This window comes from Magnolia sinica, chromosome 8 (assembly GCF_029962835.1).
Source record: "Magnolia sinica isolate HGM2019 chromosome 8, MsV1, whole genome shotgun sequence".
NCBI classification, from domain to species: domain Eukaryota; kingdom Viridiplantae; phylum Streptophyta; class Magnoliopsida; order Magnoliales; family Magnoliaceae; genus Magnolia; species Magnolia sinica.
The window spans coordinates 5,010,024-5,023,722 of NC_080580.1; the positions used below are offsets into that span (position 1 = coordinate 5,010,024).

Here is a 13,699-nt window from a genome sequence, read left to right on the forward strand (position 1 = left end):
TCGGTGAACTTTGTGGCCTCTGGGTGCATGCTTATTGGAAATCCCATCACCACGGAGGGCCCCACTTGATGTGCAGGTTCGATATCATATAAGAAAGTCAGTGGGCCACATGCAGAAAACAACGGACAGCCACGCAAAAACCTCTTATTATCACGATGGCTCACATGTACCAATTTTACGGTATGAGACCAAAAATGAGATATATCCCAATCTCAAGTGGACCACATTACAGGAAAGAGTGTTGAATGAGCGTCGACCATTAAAAACCTTTTGAGGGCTATAAAAGTTTTGGATCAAGCTGATATTTGTTTTTTCCCTTCATCTGGGCCTGTATGACCTAATCAACAGATTGGATGTCAAATAAACAGTACATTAGGCCTTAGGAGGATTTTAATGGTGGATATCTAATCACTATTGTTTTCCTATAGTGTGGTCTACCTGAGATTTATATCCCTCTCATTTTTGGTATAAAACACTAAAATGATCTGTAAAATTGGATGAATGGAATGGATGAAACACATACATCATGGTGGGGCCCACAGAGCACCGACCACCAGCCACAGGGCTGGTGGCAGGGGGAGTAGCCAATCCGTTTCCCTGGATGGGATCATTACTCCAAATCTCCCAGATTAGGGAATATCCTGTCCACCCCATCTGGGGCCCACTTTTAGCTGAACGGAACCCATTGGTATTACTGTCTAACCGTCTACTTGAAGACCACAATTTGAATGGTCAGGATTAACCAATGAAGGGGATCTTCAGGTCATCTTCTATCAACAAATGCACTAATCAAACCAACCGTCTGGATCTGGGCCATTCGACCATGGGCCCACTTAAAAACGCGTTTTAGTGTCCCCACCCCCAAAGCACCCTCATGGGGGAAGTTCCTGCACTGGGAACCAAGGTGGGGCCCACCGTGATGTTTCTGAGAAATCTACACTGTCCATTCGTTTTATGAGATCATTTTAGGACATAATATTAAAAATGAGCCGCATCCAATACTCAAGTGAGCCGAAAATGTGAGGATTTAACGTCCACAGTTGAAATATTTGTAGGGCCACAGAAGTTTTGAATCTGGATAATATTGATGGCTTCAATTCATCCAAGTAGGAATGACGTTATGAACGGTATGGATGGCATGTAAACATCACCGTCGACCCCAGGGAGGTTTCAACGGTTGAAATTTTCCTAAAAACCTTTTCCTTTAATGCGGTCCACTTGAGTCTTGCATCCTTCTTATTTTTGGTCTGAAGTCCTAAAATGAGCTAAAAAAACGGATGGACGGAGTGGATTTCTAAAAAACATCAAACTGGGCCCCGCCTAGTTCCCATTGCAGGAACTTCACGCAAAAGGCTTTTGCAGGAAATCCGCGTCCCGCTCATGGCATGTGCATGCACTGCTATTAATGGACAACCCACGTGGCATCTATTGTCTTTAACTCATTAAAGCATATATCAGACTCTGATACTCCGGCAGAGTGTCATGGATGATACTCAGCTCATATAAATACTTAGAAAATGCATTTTCAATACAAATATTTTGAAATGAACCGTCCAAATTATGGGGAAAGGTTTAGATGTAGGATGACCCCAGAATAACACGTGTTTAACTAACTGAGTATCAGATTGGTGGACACTTGTTGGACGGTCAAAATTGGAAATTACCCAATGTTCCATTTTCCACAAACAAGTGTCCACCAACCAGAGGTTACGATTCTTGAACCAATCTAATTCTTGGATTGTAAAACAAGTTACTCAGTTTGATTAACTCAATACATGCCACGTGTACCATTTCTAAGTGTCTTAGTATCAAGCGCCACAGCATCCAGAGTATCAAATAACTCCTTTTAAAAAAAGCCCATGTGGTCTAAGGAGTATAAAAGAGAGATTCAAATCCTACTTGTTGTACTGTTAAGTTACGGTCCAACCAGCGTCCATCAGTGCCAACCTGTCAGGACCAATCAACGATCCAACTCGTCCAAAAGGCTGGCCCACCATGAACATTAATAAAAATTGGGCCGTCCACTCATCAGATGGCATACATCAGATCAAATCATTGGCCGTTGGTTGTTTTCCTAGACTGTGGCCCACATGAGAGTGGCTCATTGGAATTTTCTCACACGTCGATCTTCTCGGTGGGGCCAGATTTTGGATGGTTTGGATGTGTATATGACACATGGCACAACGAGAAAAACAAAGTGGCCCATCGATCAAATGGATGAGTATAAATATCAATTGCCATTTTTTAAAAAAGGTATACAAAGGGTACATGACAAGTAGCATTTATTTGAAATCAACGGCGAAGAAAACATCACGTGACATCATTTATCTGTCCAAACAATAATAAAAGGCAGACAGGAAAATGGGACCATAGATGGGGTTGGTCCTTCCCATGCTCTTTCCGTTAATACATTGTGGGTTCAGTAATGTGGGAAAAATGATGGTGTACCATAACTTATTGTAGTAGGTAGTTGTACACTGACCACCGTTCAGTTCAATTGGTGTGATGTGGCCCTATTATGGGAAATGGTACCAAAGGAATGACAATCTACGGTTGTGATCAATCAATGATCAAGGTTCTGAAAGTTGTTTGGACTTTTATAGTGTGTTTGGATACAAGAAGGATGTAATTGAATTTTCTTGAGTAGACAACAATTCTTATTTTGGCAAATGGAGGATGCTGATTTGATTGTGTAACGGTGACTATTATCTCGCATGAAGTACAAGGTTTTTGCTTTGTAGGCTTGTTTGGTTTTTAAATTTCTTATGAAATGTAAAGTAAATGAGTTATTATTGTTGTTAATATCTCAAATTTGTAAAGAGTAGGGTCAATCGATGCTATCGACAAGCCACTCAATGCCATCAAAAAAATCAAAAAGGTTTTTGTTTTGTAGGCTTGTTTGGTTTTTAAATTTCTTATGAAATGTAAAGTAAATGAGTTATTATTGTTGTTGATATTTCAAATTTGTAAAGAGTGGGGTCAATCGATGCTATCGACAAGCCACTCGATGCCATCAAAAAATAAAAATAAAAATAAAAATTTATGTTTTAATATTGGAATGTTTTGGTGTTTTCTTGATGCCGTTGAAGAAATTTGATGTTATCAAGAAACTATCGATGCCATTGAGGGTGTCACCGAATGCGCGCGCTGAATTGCATTGTTGCAGGATTTGTTTTCTATTCCAATTATGATACAATTTTATGTTATGTCAAGCGTAATTGGAATTTGAGAATGAAGAAAATTGTTCTATGTTTTCTGAATTCATTCATAAGAATTTTAAGGGCATTACTTGGCTTGTGGAGAAGATTCGAAGCTTGTTCAAATCGATAATCTCTATTTCTTGTAAATATCTGTTTTTATAATGTATAATTGTCACTTTGTGCCATTGTTTTTTTCCTGTAAGAGTTCTTCCACATAAAATTCAATTTATTTGTGTTTAAACTTGGTTGTGCGATTGAAGTACTTTGCTTGATTAATCTCTATATGCTTCCATGGTTCCCCAACAATTATTATTATTATTAGGTGCTTGTTTACGTAGAAATTATAGCTATTACATCAAGAATTAAATATACTCGTAAAATAGGCACAATAGATTATAATCATACATTTTCACAATATTAAAGTATTAGTTTTACAGTATTTATTATTGGTGAAATAAATAATGTAGCAAAACTAATTTTGTAGTCAGACATGTCACCATACAATTACAAGAATAAATAATCACTACCCATTTAATGTTGTAAATTAAAAACCAAACAGGCTCCTAGTATATTTGAATTTTTGCCGGTCATCCAAGCAATGCCCAAACCTTAGTATTAAAAGGCATTCTACCTAATACTACTGCATAGGGTTAAGCCTAAAGTATAAGAATTAAGTTTTAAGTGTTGTAAAAGGTAATTATTACAATTATATAAGTTCACATCTTAAATTTCTTTTCCAATGTCTTTAGAAAAAATAAGCCAATATCAATTACAAAAAAAAAAAAAAACAGTGATGAATCTATTTATAAGAAAAGGAAATGAAGCTAGCTAGCAGTGCATTCTTGTCTTTCCTTTTCAAGGTTATATAAAAGGAATACTGCGAAGCAAAGAGCACAATTATTGATAGCATTTATAAATTTCCATTATTTTTTTCATAAGAAATCTAGAAGGCACGAAATTGATTTCTAAAATAAAGAAAGTAAGCATATTGTCATTGCTTGCTTATTAGTTTAAATCACATTCAAATCAAAGAACATATTATTGTTGGCATCCATAATTTACATGAAAAAACAGTCTAATGTTTTCCATTTCCAGTTGGACAGGAATCATATATACTGATGTTACCCGAAAAAGGTGCTGATTCAAATTTCAGGGCCAAGACTTTCGTTTTAGTTTTCCTTTTCCGTGAAAAATTACCCCAAAGTAAACATTTGAATTATTGTTGGAATTCATAGTTTTTTTTTTTTTTTTTTCATTTCAATTTTGCCCACGTTTTAGTCCGCCTTCATCCAAACACAACCTAAAATTGTCTCAAAAGGAAATGAGTCACCAAATTTTCATACTTGCTACCATTGCCATTATGTTTGTATCCACATTTTAGTTTGCCTCCTTCCAAGCACAACCTAAAGTTATCTCAAAGGAATGTGTCCACCATAAACTCATACTTCCCACAGCTATCAGTAGGTATATATACATCCACCTCTCTCTCTCTCTCTCTCTCTCTCTCTCTCTCTCTCTCTCTCTAACGCATTGGCAGTAGAATAGTGTAGTCGTCTAGCATATTGATTAGCTCTTTACAACCAAGAGCCAAGTTCCAAACCCCGCACTAGCTCTCAAGTTCCTTTGATTGTGTCGACAACAAGAAGAAAGTCACCCTCAAGCAGCATAGCCCAAGCACATACCATAAAATTCCATTACATTGCTAACACAAATATAACTGTTGAATGTGTCTCGTTGCCACCATGAATCCTGGCAATTCATTTCTAATTATGGCCCTGAGCTCCCTGATAGAAGGGAGACCACAGCTGGGCCATCAAATTTGAGTTTGGCCCAACCCAGTCTATGTGACCATCTGACCAAAATTGGGGCTGTGTTTGACAAAAAGTGTTCGAATTGTTCTATTTGTTAGGCATTTTAGGTACCGAAACCTGATGATAATATATCCCTATCCACCATATTTTCCTACTTCCTACTACCATTACTATGCATGTACAATGCAATGTGTTTGTAGCGGGTAACGATTGAGTTCCACAATATATTTCAGTACTCACTTTATTTCAGAACACGATTGAGTTACATTCCCAAAAGTTTGCGGGGAATTCCGATAATTTGAACCTTGGTTACACTGCATTCTGATATTTTGAACCTTGATAATGATCAGCCCACCTGAGCAATGGTGCATTCCATGTTGGCCTAAATATCCCACCATTGATTTTGCCAATCCATCGCTTAGGGTGGACCAATCAGTGCATACTTGTGTTGTTTTTCATCAAGCCCACAAATAAGCATCTGCAAATAGCATTCCTCAAGATTCAGTGATCCATCCATCCTTCTACCAGGGCATGTTTCAACATCAAGGTCTTCAATCCAAGCCCAGCTTTGGTGGCCACAACCTTGTATGGATTCACCAATTGCATGACAGAATCCATCTTCCCAAAACATTCGGATGTTCCAGGCAAGGAACTAAAATTGCATTTTCCATGTCACTTGATGGTGTAAAAATGCGCCATAATAGACTGAAGAGAAACTACTCTATTGACAAAACTGTAATAGGCCAAAAGCCCAAATTCCATTTCATCTACAATACAAATAGCAACAGCGCCAATGGCAATGAATTGGGGAAGGGTTTCGCATAGGTTTAAAGCAAAGATCTGTGCTGCACTGCAACAACGGCAGCAATGTCAATGTCTCCACATTGTCTATGACCCGTTCATTGGTGCATCTGCAAGGCCATTGTTCCCATCTTCTTGAAGCTTCCCATTGACCTGTGTTCTCTGTCTCTGCAGTAATGTTGACTAGTGTGAATAGCAGAACATAGATTGTGGAGAAAAGGGAAAGCCCATAACACATTATATGAACAGAAGTTAAAAGAGTAACTTAGAGAATGTGCTTAAAAAAACTCAAGACTAGTGAATTGAAATCTAGTTATTACTCTTAGTAAAGTTGAAATAACTATTTTGCAATCTGGGCTCCTAATTGCAATTATGTTACTTTCAAAATGGATATGAAAGAGGTTTTAACTGCATTTTTGGACTGGTTCCTCATTATGAATACTATGAAACATCTCTTGTCTAATCATTTCTCCGTGACAAAACTGGAAGTAAGCAATTCAATTCAACTTGCGCATCCAAATGCAGCCTAAGAGCCTGTTTGCAGGCAGGCGGCAATGGACAACTCAAAAGAGGATGACACTAGACACTATTCACTTTTTCACGTGGAATACACAAGGAAATGATTTTGTAGAAAGGCGCCCTTTATAACCGTTTTCCCTAGCTTTCAAAACAATAAAATGAAATAAAAAACAACCATTTTCCCCTTTGGCCAGATACATTTTGAAGAAACCAAACAACTGATTATTTTCCAATTAAAATCCTATAATTGGATGAAGAATCCTAAGAAGCTGATTCTCCCTGTTCCAAACTAGCCCTATGAGAACTTGTTAAAATGGTGACTCATTTTTTAAGAAGAAATATACAATATGCTCGATTGAACTTCCGTTCAACACGAAAAATGGTAACCACCTGATTATCCAAATTGTTCATATGGTGGGACCCAACATAGGATGGGAGATACCCCAAAATTCTACCCCATGAGATTATCATAACCATCAGATCTGGACCATGTTAATTGTGAGCTGCAGGCTTTAGTTGTACTTTTTCATGGACAGATATGATCCTCTAGGGGAGATACTAGGTTTATAACACATCCCATGACAAGAACCACCAACCTTGGGTTAACCCTCTCCATTTGCTGGGATGTACCAGAATATGTCAGTACTCTTGGTTGAGCATCATATCATTCCTCTTTAAAACCTAGAGAGCACATGAGCACTTTCCTGACCATTTTTTTTATTCCCACTCAAACATGGTCAAGTGTTTCACCATGTCCGAAGTTGAGATCCAAGTTTTTTGAAAAGAGGAATATTCATGAATGGTGCCATACATATACATACCCAGTCAGCAGTGTCCCCAGAGTTCCCATTCAAGAGCTTGTGGTGCTCTTCTTTAGATCTACTGTCTCTGTCTTTGGTGCTCAATGGCAGCAGAGGTAATGGGGCTCCAACTGTACGGTCCGGCATCTCTGCATGGGGAAAAGATATGGCGCACGTTTACTAACAGTGGAAACTCCAATGAGAAGAAAATTCAGAAGTGAGGAAGAAATGGAGATCAAATAGCCAATGGCTTGAACACGGACCTGGTAGTTTCTTGTCCACGAAAAATACGACCAGATTCACAGTGTACCTGATGATGTCCAGATAGGGGATTGGTGCACACTGAATCGGATAATGGAAATTTCCAGAGAAAAGTAAAGAAAAGAGATGCCCATCTTACCATGCAACAACAATATCAACTGTGTAATGCTTGCGGGATGCTATAATGAGGAGGCTGAGGAAGATGGCAAGCAACCAAGCAAGCTGCTTGATACACCTGCAAGCATACCAAAAGAATACAATTCAAACTTAGAAATAATACCAAACACACATCCACTGCATCTGTGCTAGGACACAAAAGACTAGAGAGGAGTTGTATGATACTCAGGCAGCATACAACACCTGATATGCAGGCACTCAGAAATTGTACAAGAGGCATATATTAACTCAAATAAACTGACTAAATTGTGCAGCCCACTGTCACAAAATCGCAATCCCAAATATCAGATTGGTTGAACAACCTTAACCACTGACTAACAGGCACTTGTTTTGCGGAAATAGGACTGTTTGGATATTTTTCAATTTTACCCATCAAATGTCTACCAATCTGATAGTCATTAATCAAATATTTTAGTTCAGGATATCTAAACACTGGATAACATAATTTGTATGGTTTAATTTGACTGCTTACATTTGCTGAGTTCTGAGCAATTTCTAAGTGTCACTCTACCAAAGTTTTTCAAGACTAAATGCCTAATGCATGTTCACTGGCCATTTGGCATTCCATGTGCAGCCGGGAAAAAACAAAACATGTCCATGCTGGAAGATCATATATAGAACACAAATTACTCCAACCATTGGAATTGAATCTGATGGAAGCTAACAGGATAGGATCATGCCACTATACCTTCGCGAGCCGTATTTCTGATACGTGAGAACGAAGACAAGTGTAAAGATCATGTGAGATGAGAAAATCAAGTCGCCACAACCATATATTACGCCCCGGGGAACTGCACATTGAAACGAATCAGATGAACAATAAAAGAATTTGCACTTTCAAGTATCTAGTCAATGACCATCTAAGTCTTAACCCAAATTAGTGTCAGCTACATGAATCCTGTTCCACTGGAATCATGACGAAAGTTGTGGCATAATTTTGATGCTGGCTGGCAACCTGATGCAAGCCACCTCCTTTATCCAGGCCATGGAAAGGCAAAGAAAGCAAAAAACTCCCACAGGCGCAATTTAATTAGCCTATTACTTACGTTGGTTAGTGGTTACAATCAAGCGCTGTCTAATAGTCTATTACATATGTTGACTACAATCAATGAGTTTTTCAAATATCTAGAAAACCTTAGTTAAATAAATAAAATAAGGCTTTCTTACAATTGATTAAGAGCACTTCCAATACACTGTCTGGATGAGGCAGCCTGGCAAGCTTAGATCCCTGCAATGGACATCAAAGAATCCAGTTAAGCCATTGATAGAGGGGAAAAAAAAACTTATAACAGATTTTCTAAACAGGATGGCAACTACAAACTCGAGATGAAAACGAAACATCAACCTTAACAAAGAAAATATAACATCTCCTAAAAACAGTTAAAATTGCATTATGAAATATTGCTACAACAGTTCAACTAAGAAAGCATTGTACTGTAAGATGTTACCTCACGGCAGTGATAGTTTGGACCAGGAAGCTGAGTCGAATAAAATGTAACAATCCGTAGAATTTGAGATGCCTGCAGAAAACCAAATCAACATAATTGCTCTGATGAGTGCTATTGGAGTCACTGGATTTAATGTTCTTCCTTCAATCCGCTAAATATTTCCCTTCAGTTTGATTGCTTATTCTTACATTAATCCCTTATTCTCACATTATCTTAACAAGCGATGTCACTTCCAACAGTGCTTTGAATATTCAAACACTGGAAGTGGATACCATCTGACCTGTGCAATGTTCTACCTCTAGAAAGAATTCAGGAGGGCAAAAATGTGCAGTCTCCTAGAGAATGGTGTCAAGTGCAAGTACATTACCGAACAGGCACGAACACGAGGATGTCCCCAGAGTTCACAGTTTACATGTTAATAGCTCATCCAAGTGAGGCAGTGCATAGAAGTATAAAACAGTGAATTTCTGGGGTTTTACCAGCAGGTGGTAAATGATTCAGCATGGTATTTCCTGTGAACAGTGGTACACAATATCCTGTGTACTTTCAAAATGACAAAGATGGGAATTATATGTATATTATGCACTTACAACTAGAAATGCCAGAACCCTGCGCCACAGCAGCACTGTGTAGAATTTTTTGCTTTGGAAAATGAAAGGATGAAAAGACCACTGCACCATAAATATGCCATTATCAGAACAATTAGGGACTCAAAATATAAGCAGCCATCACCAAGTCAGTCTAACTATATCTGCTCCCGAACATTAGGAAAGAAAAATATATGCAATGGAGGTTCAAAACCCCATTTTTGCACAACTGGTTAGCAGCATAGACAGAGAAACCACAAAAATGGTGACGATTTATTAAGACAAAAATCTAGTAGCCTTCGTCGTTGACATCATCATCATAGCCTTGTCCAAGCCTTTTGGGGTCGGCTTTCATTATTTGCTCGGCAAAAGTATCACAGCGAGCTGCCCACCCAAAATCAATTCCCTCAGCCTTTACCTTGGGTACAGGGCGCATCACTACTCAGCAGAGGATGACTATATAAATGCTAGTAAAAAGAGAAGAGCAGAATTTATGTGTACAAATCTATATAAATGTCAAGCATCTCTATGGATGAAACCTATCTAGTGTGCCTCTAGGTCATATCTGAATATTCAAAAACCACCTCAGGGAATTCATCCCAAATTACAGTCCAGATTTAAAGAATTCATGTTCTCTTAAAGCTTTTATTCTACATTTTCTGCCGTGCCTTTTTTGTCCTCTCATAATATACTTATATTTCTCCCTAAACAGAAGAAGAAGAGAGAAAAAAGATGAGACATATCCCAGACTGTAGAATACACTCCACTAACTAGACTCTAGACAGTTCAAAATAGGTAGCACGATAGACACCTCGCTTTTACATGTAAATGCCTTACCCTGATAAAATATAAGACGCATCATACATCATATACATATACTGTGTACAACATCAATAGAGAAGGTTATTCCTTCAAATGTGGCTCAGTTCAAGTCCAACCAATCGGATCACAAGTTATTATACATATACCGTGCACAACGTCAAAAGAGAAGGTTATTCCTTCAAAAGTGGCTCTCTGTTCAGGTCGAACCAGTTGGACCACAAGTTATAGTCCACCCAGATGATAACTCAGAAGCTATGAAGTGCATGTGATATCCACCCCTTCCAATAGGTTGGCCCCAACATGAAGATCTCCTGCTGCAAAACTTAGACCTATCTAGTCATCAAGTGGGCCACACCATATAAAACAATGTCCAGACACTGATTAATAGAAAAACACAAGTGTGGTCCACTCACTCAGTTGATGTTGCTAAGTCTTCCAAAGATCCTCGTGAAGGGGAAAACCTATTGGACAGGTTGGATGTTGTATATACATGAAAGGTTGGAAGTTATCTGCTAGTTGGACTGTAACTTATAGTCCAAGCAGTTGGACTTGAGACTCTCACACACATACAAGTAGTCGCCTTTTACACATTCAGGAGTCATCAAATAAGCAGCTCTCATTTGTGCTATGGATGGGGGGAAACATCTTATGAAGTTGGACTTGAGACTCTCACATGCAAACACACACACACACACACACACACATCTAAGAATGTATGTAACAAGGTTATAGCATCAAGCACAGCGTTCATGCATAGAATTGAAGTTTCAAATATGGGAGCTAGACCTATTTCGGAGTGTGCAGCTAATATAGTACATATGCATGCATGCAAGAGCTCTTCAATATTAATGAGCATACATCCAGTAAACATATTCATAGAATAATCATTAGTCATTATGGGCTGGAAGTCTATATACTTGTTTCACAACAGTACAGCAATATAAGCCCAGTAATGCAGTAAACCAATAGATAAGAATGATAAGTTTCAAAAAGATCCTCACCAAGACAAAGGAGACAAAGATGAAGGTGAATAGAGTCTCACTGATGTAAGCTTTCTCTTGCCCTAGCTCCTAAAACAACATTAGCATAAGAAAATCAATATGATTCAATCGATGAAAGTGATCTTGTCATAGAGCTGATGAATGCACACATTGACCAAGCAAAGCTAGCAACAGAAACACGAACCGGAAGGATTAAAAACCCAACATCCTGAAGTATGGGTCCAGGTCGATGTAAGTAGTGAACTCCCCGAGCAGCCAATCCATGAATATACTGCGGATAGATGCAAACTTATGATGTAAGCCTCCAAATATTTCTTACCGTGGAAGTTGGAAGAAACAACAACCGTACCAACATATAAAAAAGACTGCAGTTGGTAGATTGGAAAACAGGAAGAAGAAAAAAGGAAGGAAAATGAAAAGGAAAAGGAAGAACAAAGAAAGAAAACATTTACAAAGCTACCCCATTTTGAATTAGACAACCAACAGCATTTCACTGAGGAAATTATGGACCATAAGAATGCTACTTGCAACCATGTGAGATCAGGGCCGTTTCATTTGACTGGCCCCACGGTGAGCATGCCCAGGTGCAAAAATCAGGCTATACCATTCATCATGTGGACCACACATGCACGTCGAATGTGGAACTTCCACATTCTGGTTCTGTTTTAGCCCCCCTTTTTCCCTGCATGTGTGGCCCAATCGGACGAATCAAGACCGTAATCTTCTCATTTAACAAAAAAAGGATCTTTAGCCAGTACTATGACCAGTAACCCAACACAAACTGCATTTTTTCCTCAAAAAATAAAAAGGGAAAAGAGGCTGGCGCTTTTCTGTGAATGTCGAACTTGAGCCTACTGCATATGGCTCAGCCCCGACCGAGTTGTAATGACTAGCGGCAATTCAGTTTCTGCCAATTCCCAGTCCTTGTAATCTCATCAGACCCGTTTAACCCGAGACGGATTTTTCACAATTCCACAACGTTGGAAACCATTGAAGAGCAACAAAAGCAATCGCCTGATGAATATCCGAGAAAATAGCCTAAACAGTGTCAAAATTCCAAAACGCAAACCCTAAAAATCCGATCTTTTTCTCCCTACTTTTTAAAGATTCACGCAAAAAGACAGAAACCCTAACATATCAAAACAAGAAAAAGAAGAAATCAAAACTTTTTTCCAGAAATTAAAAGAAAAACCTGAAAAATTATTCCAGCGAGAAGAAGCCTCCATTTCTCCGCCAACAGATGCAATTCGAGCGACGTCTCCATCAAAACTCTCCTCCATAACTGCTCTCACCACAAAACACAACCAAAATCAGACCAAACACAATCAAACAAAACCCAATCCAAACAGATCGAGAAAATCAAACCTTCGAACTCTCGCGAGCAATATAAAACGTCATTTCCAACTCCAGAAATCACATCCATATTACTTCAAAATCCGACGGTTGGATCCGACATCCTTCGCCGGATTCACACGACAATACTCTCAGACACCGCTCGCCCTTCGAATCAGCGATTCAACGCGACGAACAGAACCAATTCCGCGATCGCAATCGAGACTTCGGGAGCAGCGATCCAAGCCGATTTCCACCGTTTCAAAGCGAGGAAAACGCTGGAAAGGGGGCCAGTGGGCAAGTAATCGGCGAGGGGAACGCGATCGGAGGCGGGGATCGGCGATTCTAGGGGTGGATTTGTACGATTTCCAGGTCTGGTGGAAGAAACGCGATTCAGACGCGGATCGTCGACAGTCGAAAAAGAGAGGAAAAGGGAGGAGAAAGAAGAAAGTCGGAAAGAAGAGAATATAAATAAATAATTAATTAATTATTATATTTATTTAAATAAAAAATAAAAAGCAAATATTCTCTGGTTTTTATTATTATTATTTTTTAATCGTATCGGCCGAAACGCCCGGCACGCGTTTTCTCCGATATTTGGGCTGAACGGGGGTTTGTTGATTTCTGGCCTCTGAAGCGGCTATAAAGCCTCGCGGCCTCCGGCCTCGGCCTGCAGGGCCGGGTGAAGTTACGGAATTGCCCTTGCTGTTTTACGTAAATAACGAGAATGCACCCTGGAGCTTGGGAAGTAACGGAGATATGAGGAGTTTACGTGATACTCGGGCTGCTTGTGACACTTGATACGCAGGCACTCAGGGATTGTACAAGTGGGATATATTTATTAAATAAAACCAGTTAGACTTTGCATGTGTCTGTCTAGAAGACACAAGGTCAATCTCATATTGATTGAACAATTCTATCATCCGAATCTTGGATTATT

General features: G+C 39.0%; 1 protein-coding gene across 2 annotated transcripts; it reads right to left on the bottom strand.

Moving 5' to 3' along the window:
* Positions 1–5,712: 5,712 nt before the first annotated feature.
* Positions 5,713–13,459, bottom strand: LOC131252680 (phosphatidylinositol:ceramide inositolphosphotransferase-like). Of its 2 annotated transcripts, XM_058253348.1 has the most exons (12): positions 12,793–13,449; positions 12,620–12,709; positions 11,612–11,698; positions 11,428–11,496; positions 9,608–9,688; positions 9,018–9,089; positions 8,737–8,797; positions 8,258–8,360; positions 7,532–7,627; positions 7,395–7,441; positions 7,153–7,280; positions 5,713–5,980 (listed from the first exon to the last, which is right to left on the bottom strand). In XM_058253348.1, the coding sequence occupies exons 1-12, from the start codon at positions 12,823–12,825 to the stop codon at positions 5,900–5,902; spliced, it is 948 nt and encodes a 315-aa protein (XP_058109331.1). In that variant the 5' UTR covers positions 12,826–13,449; the 3' UTR covers positions 5,713–5,899. The 2 variants fall into 2 exon arrangements, with proteins under 2 accessions (XP_058109331.1, XP_058109332.1); XM_058253349.1 differs by lacking the exon at positions 9,608–9,688 and having other exon boundaries at positions 12,793–13,459.
* Positions 13,460–13,699: the final 240 nt, after the last annotated feature.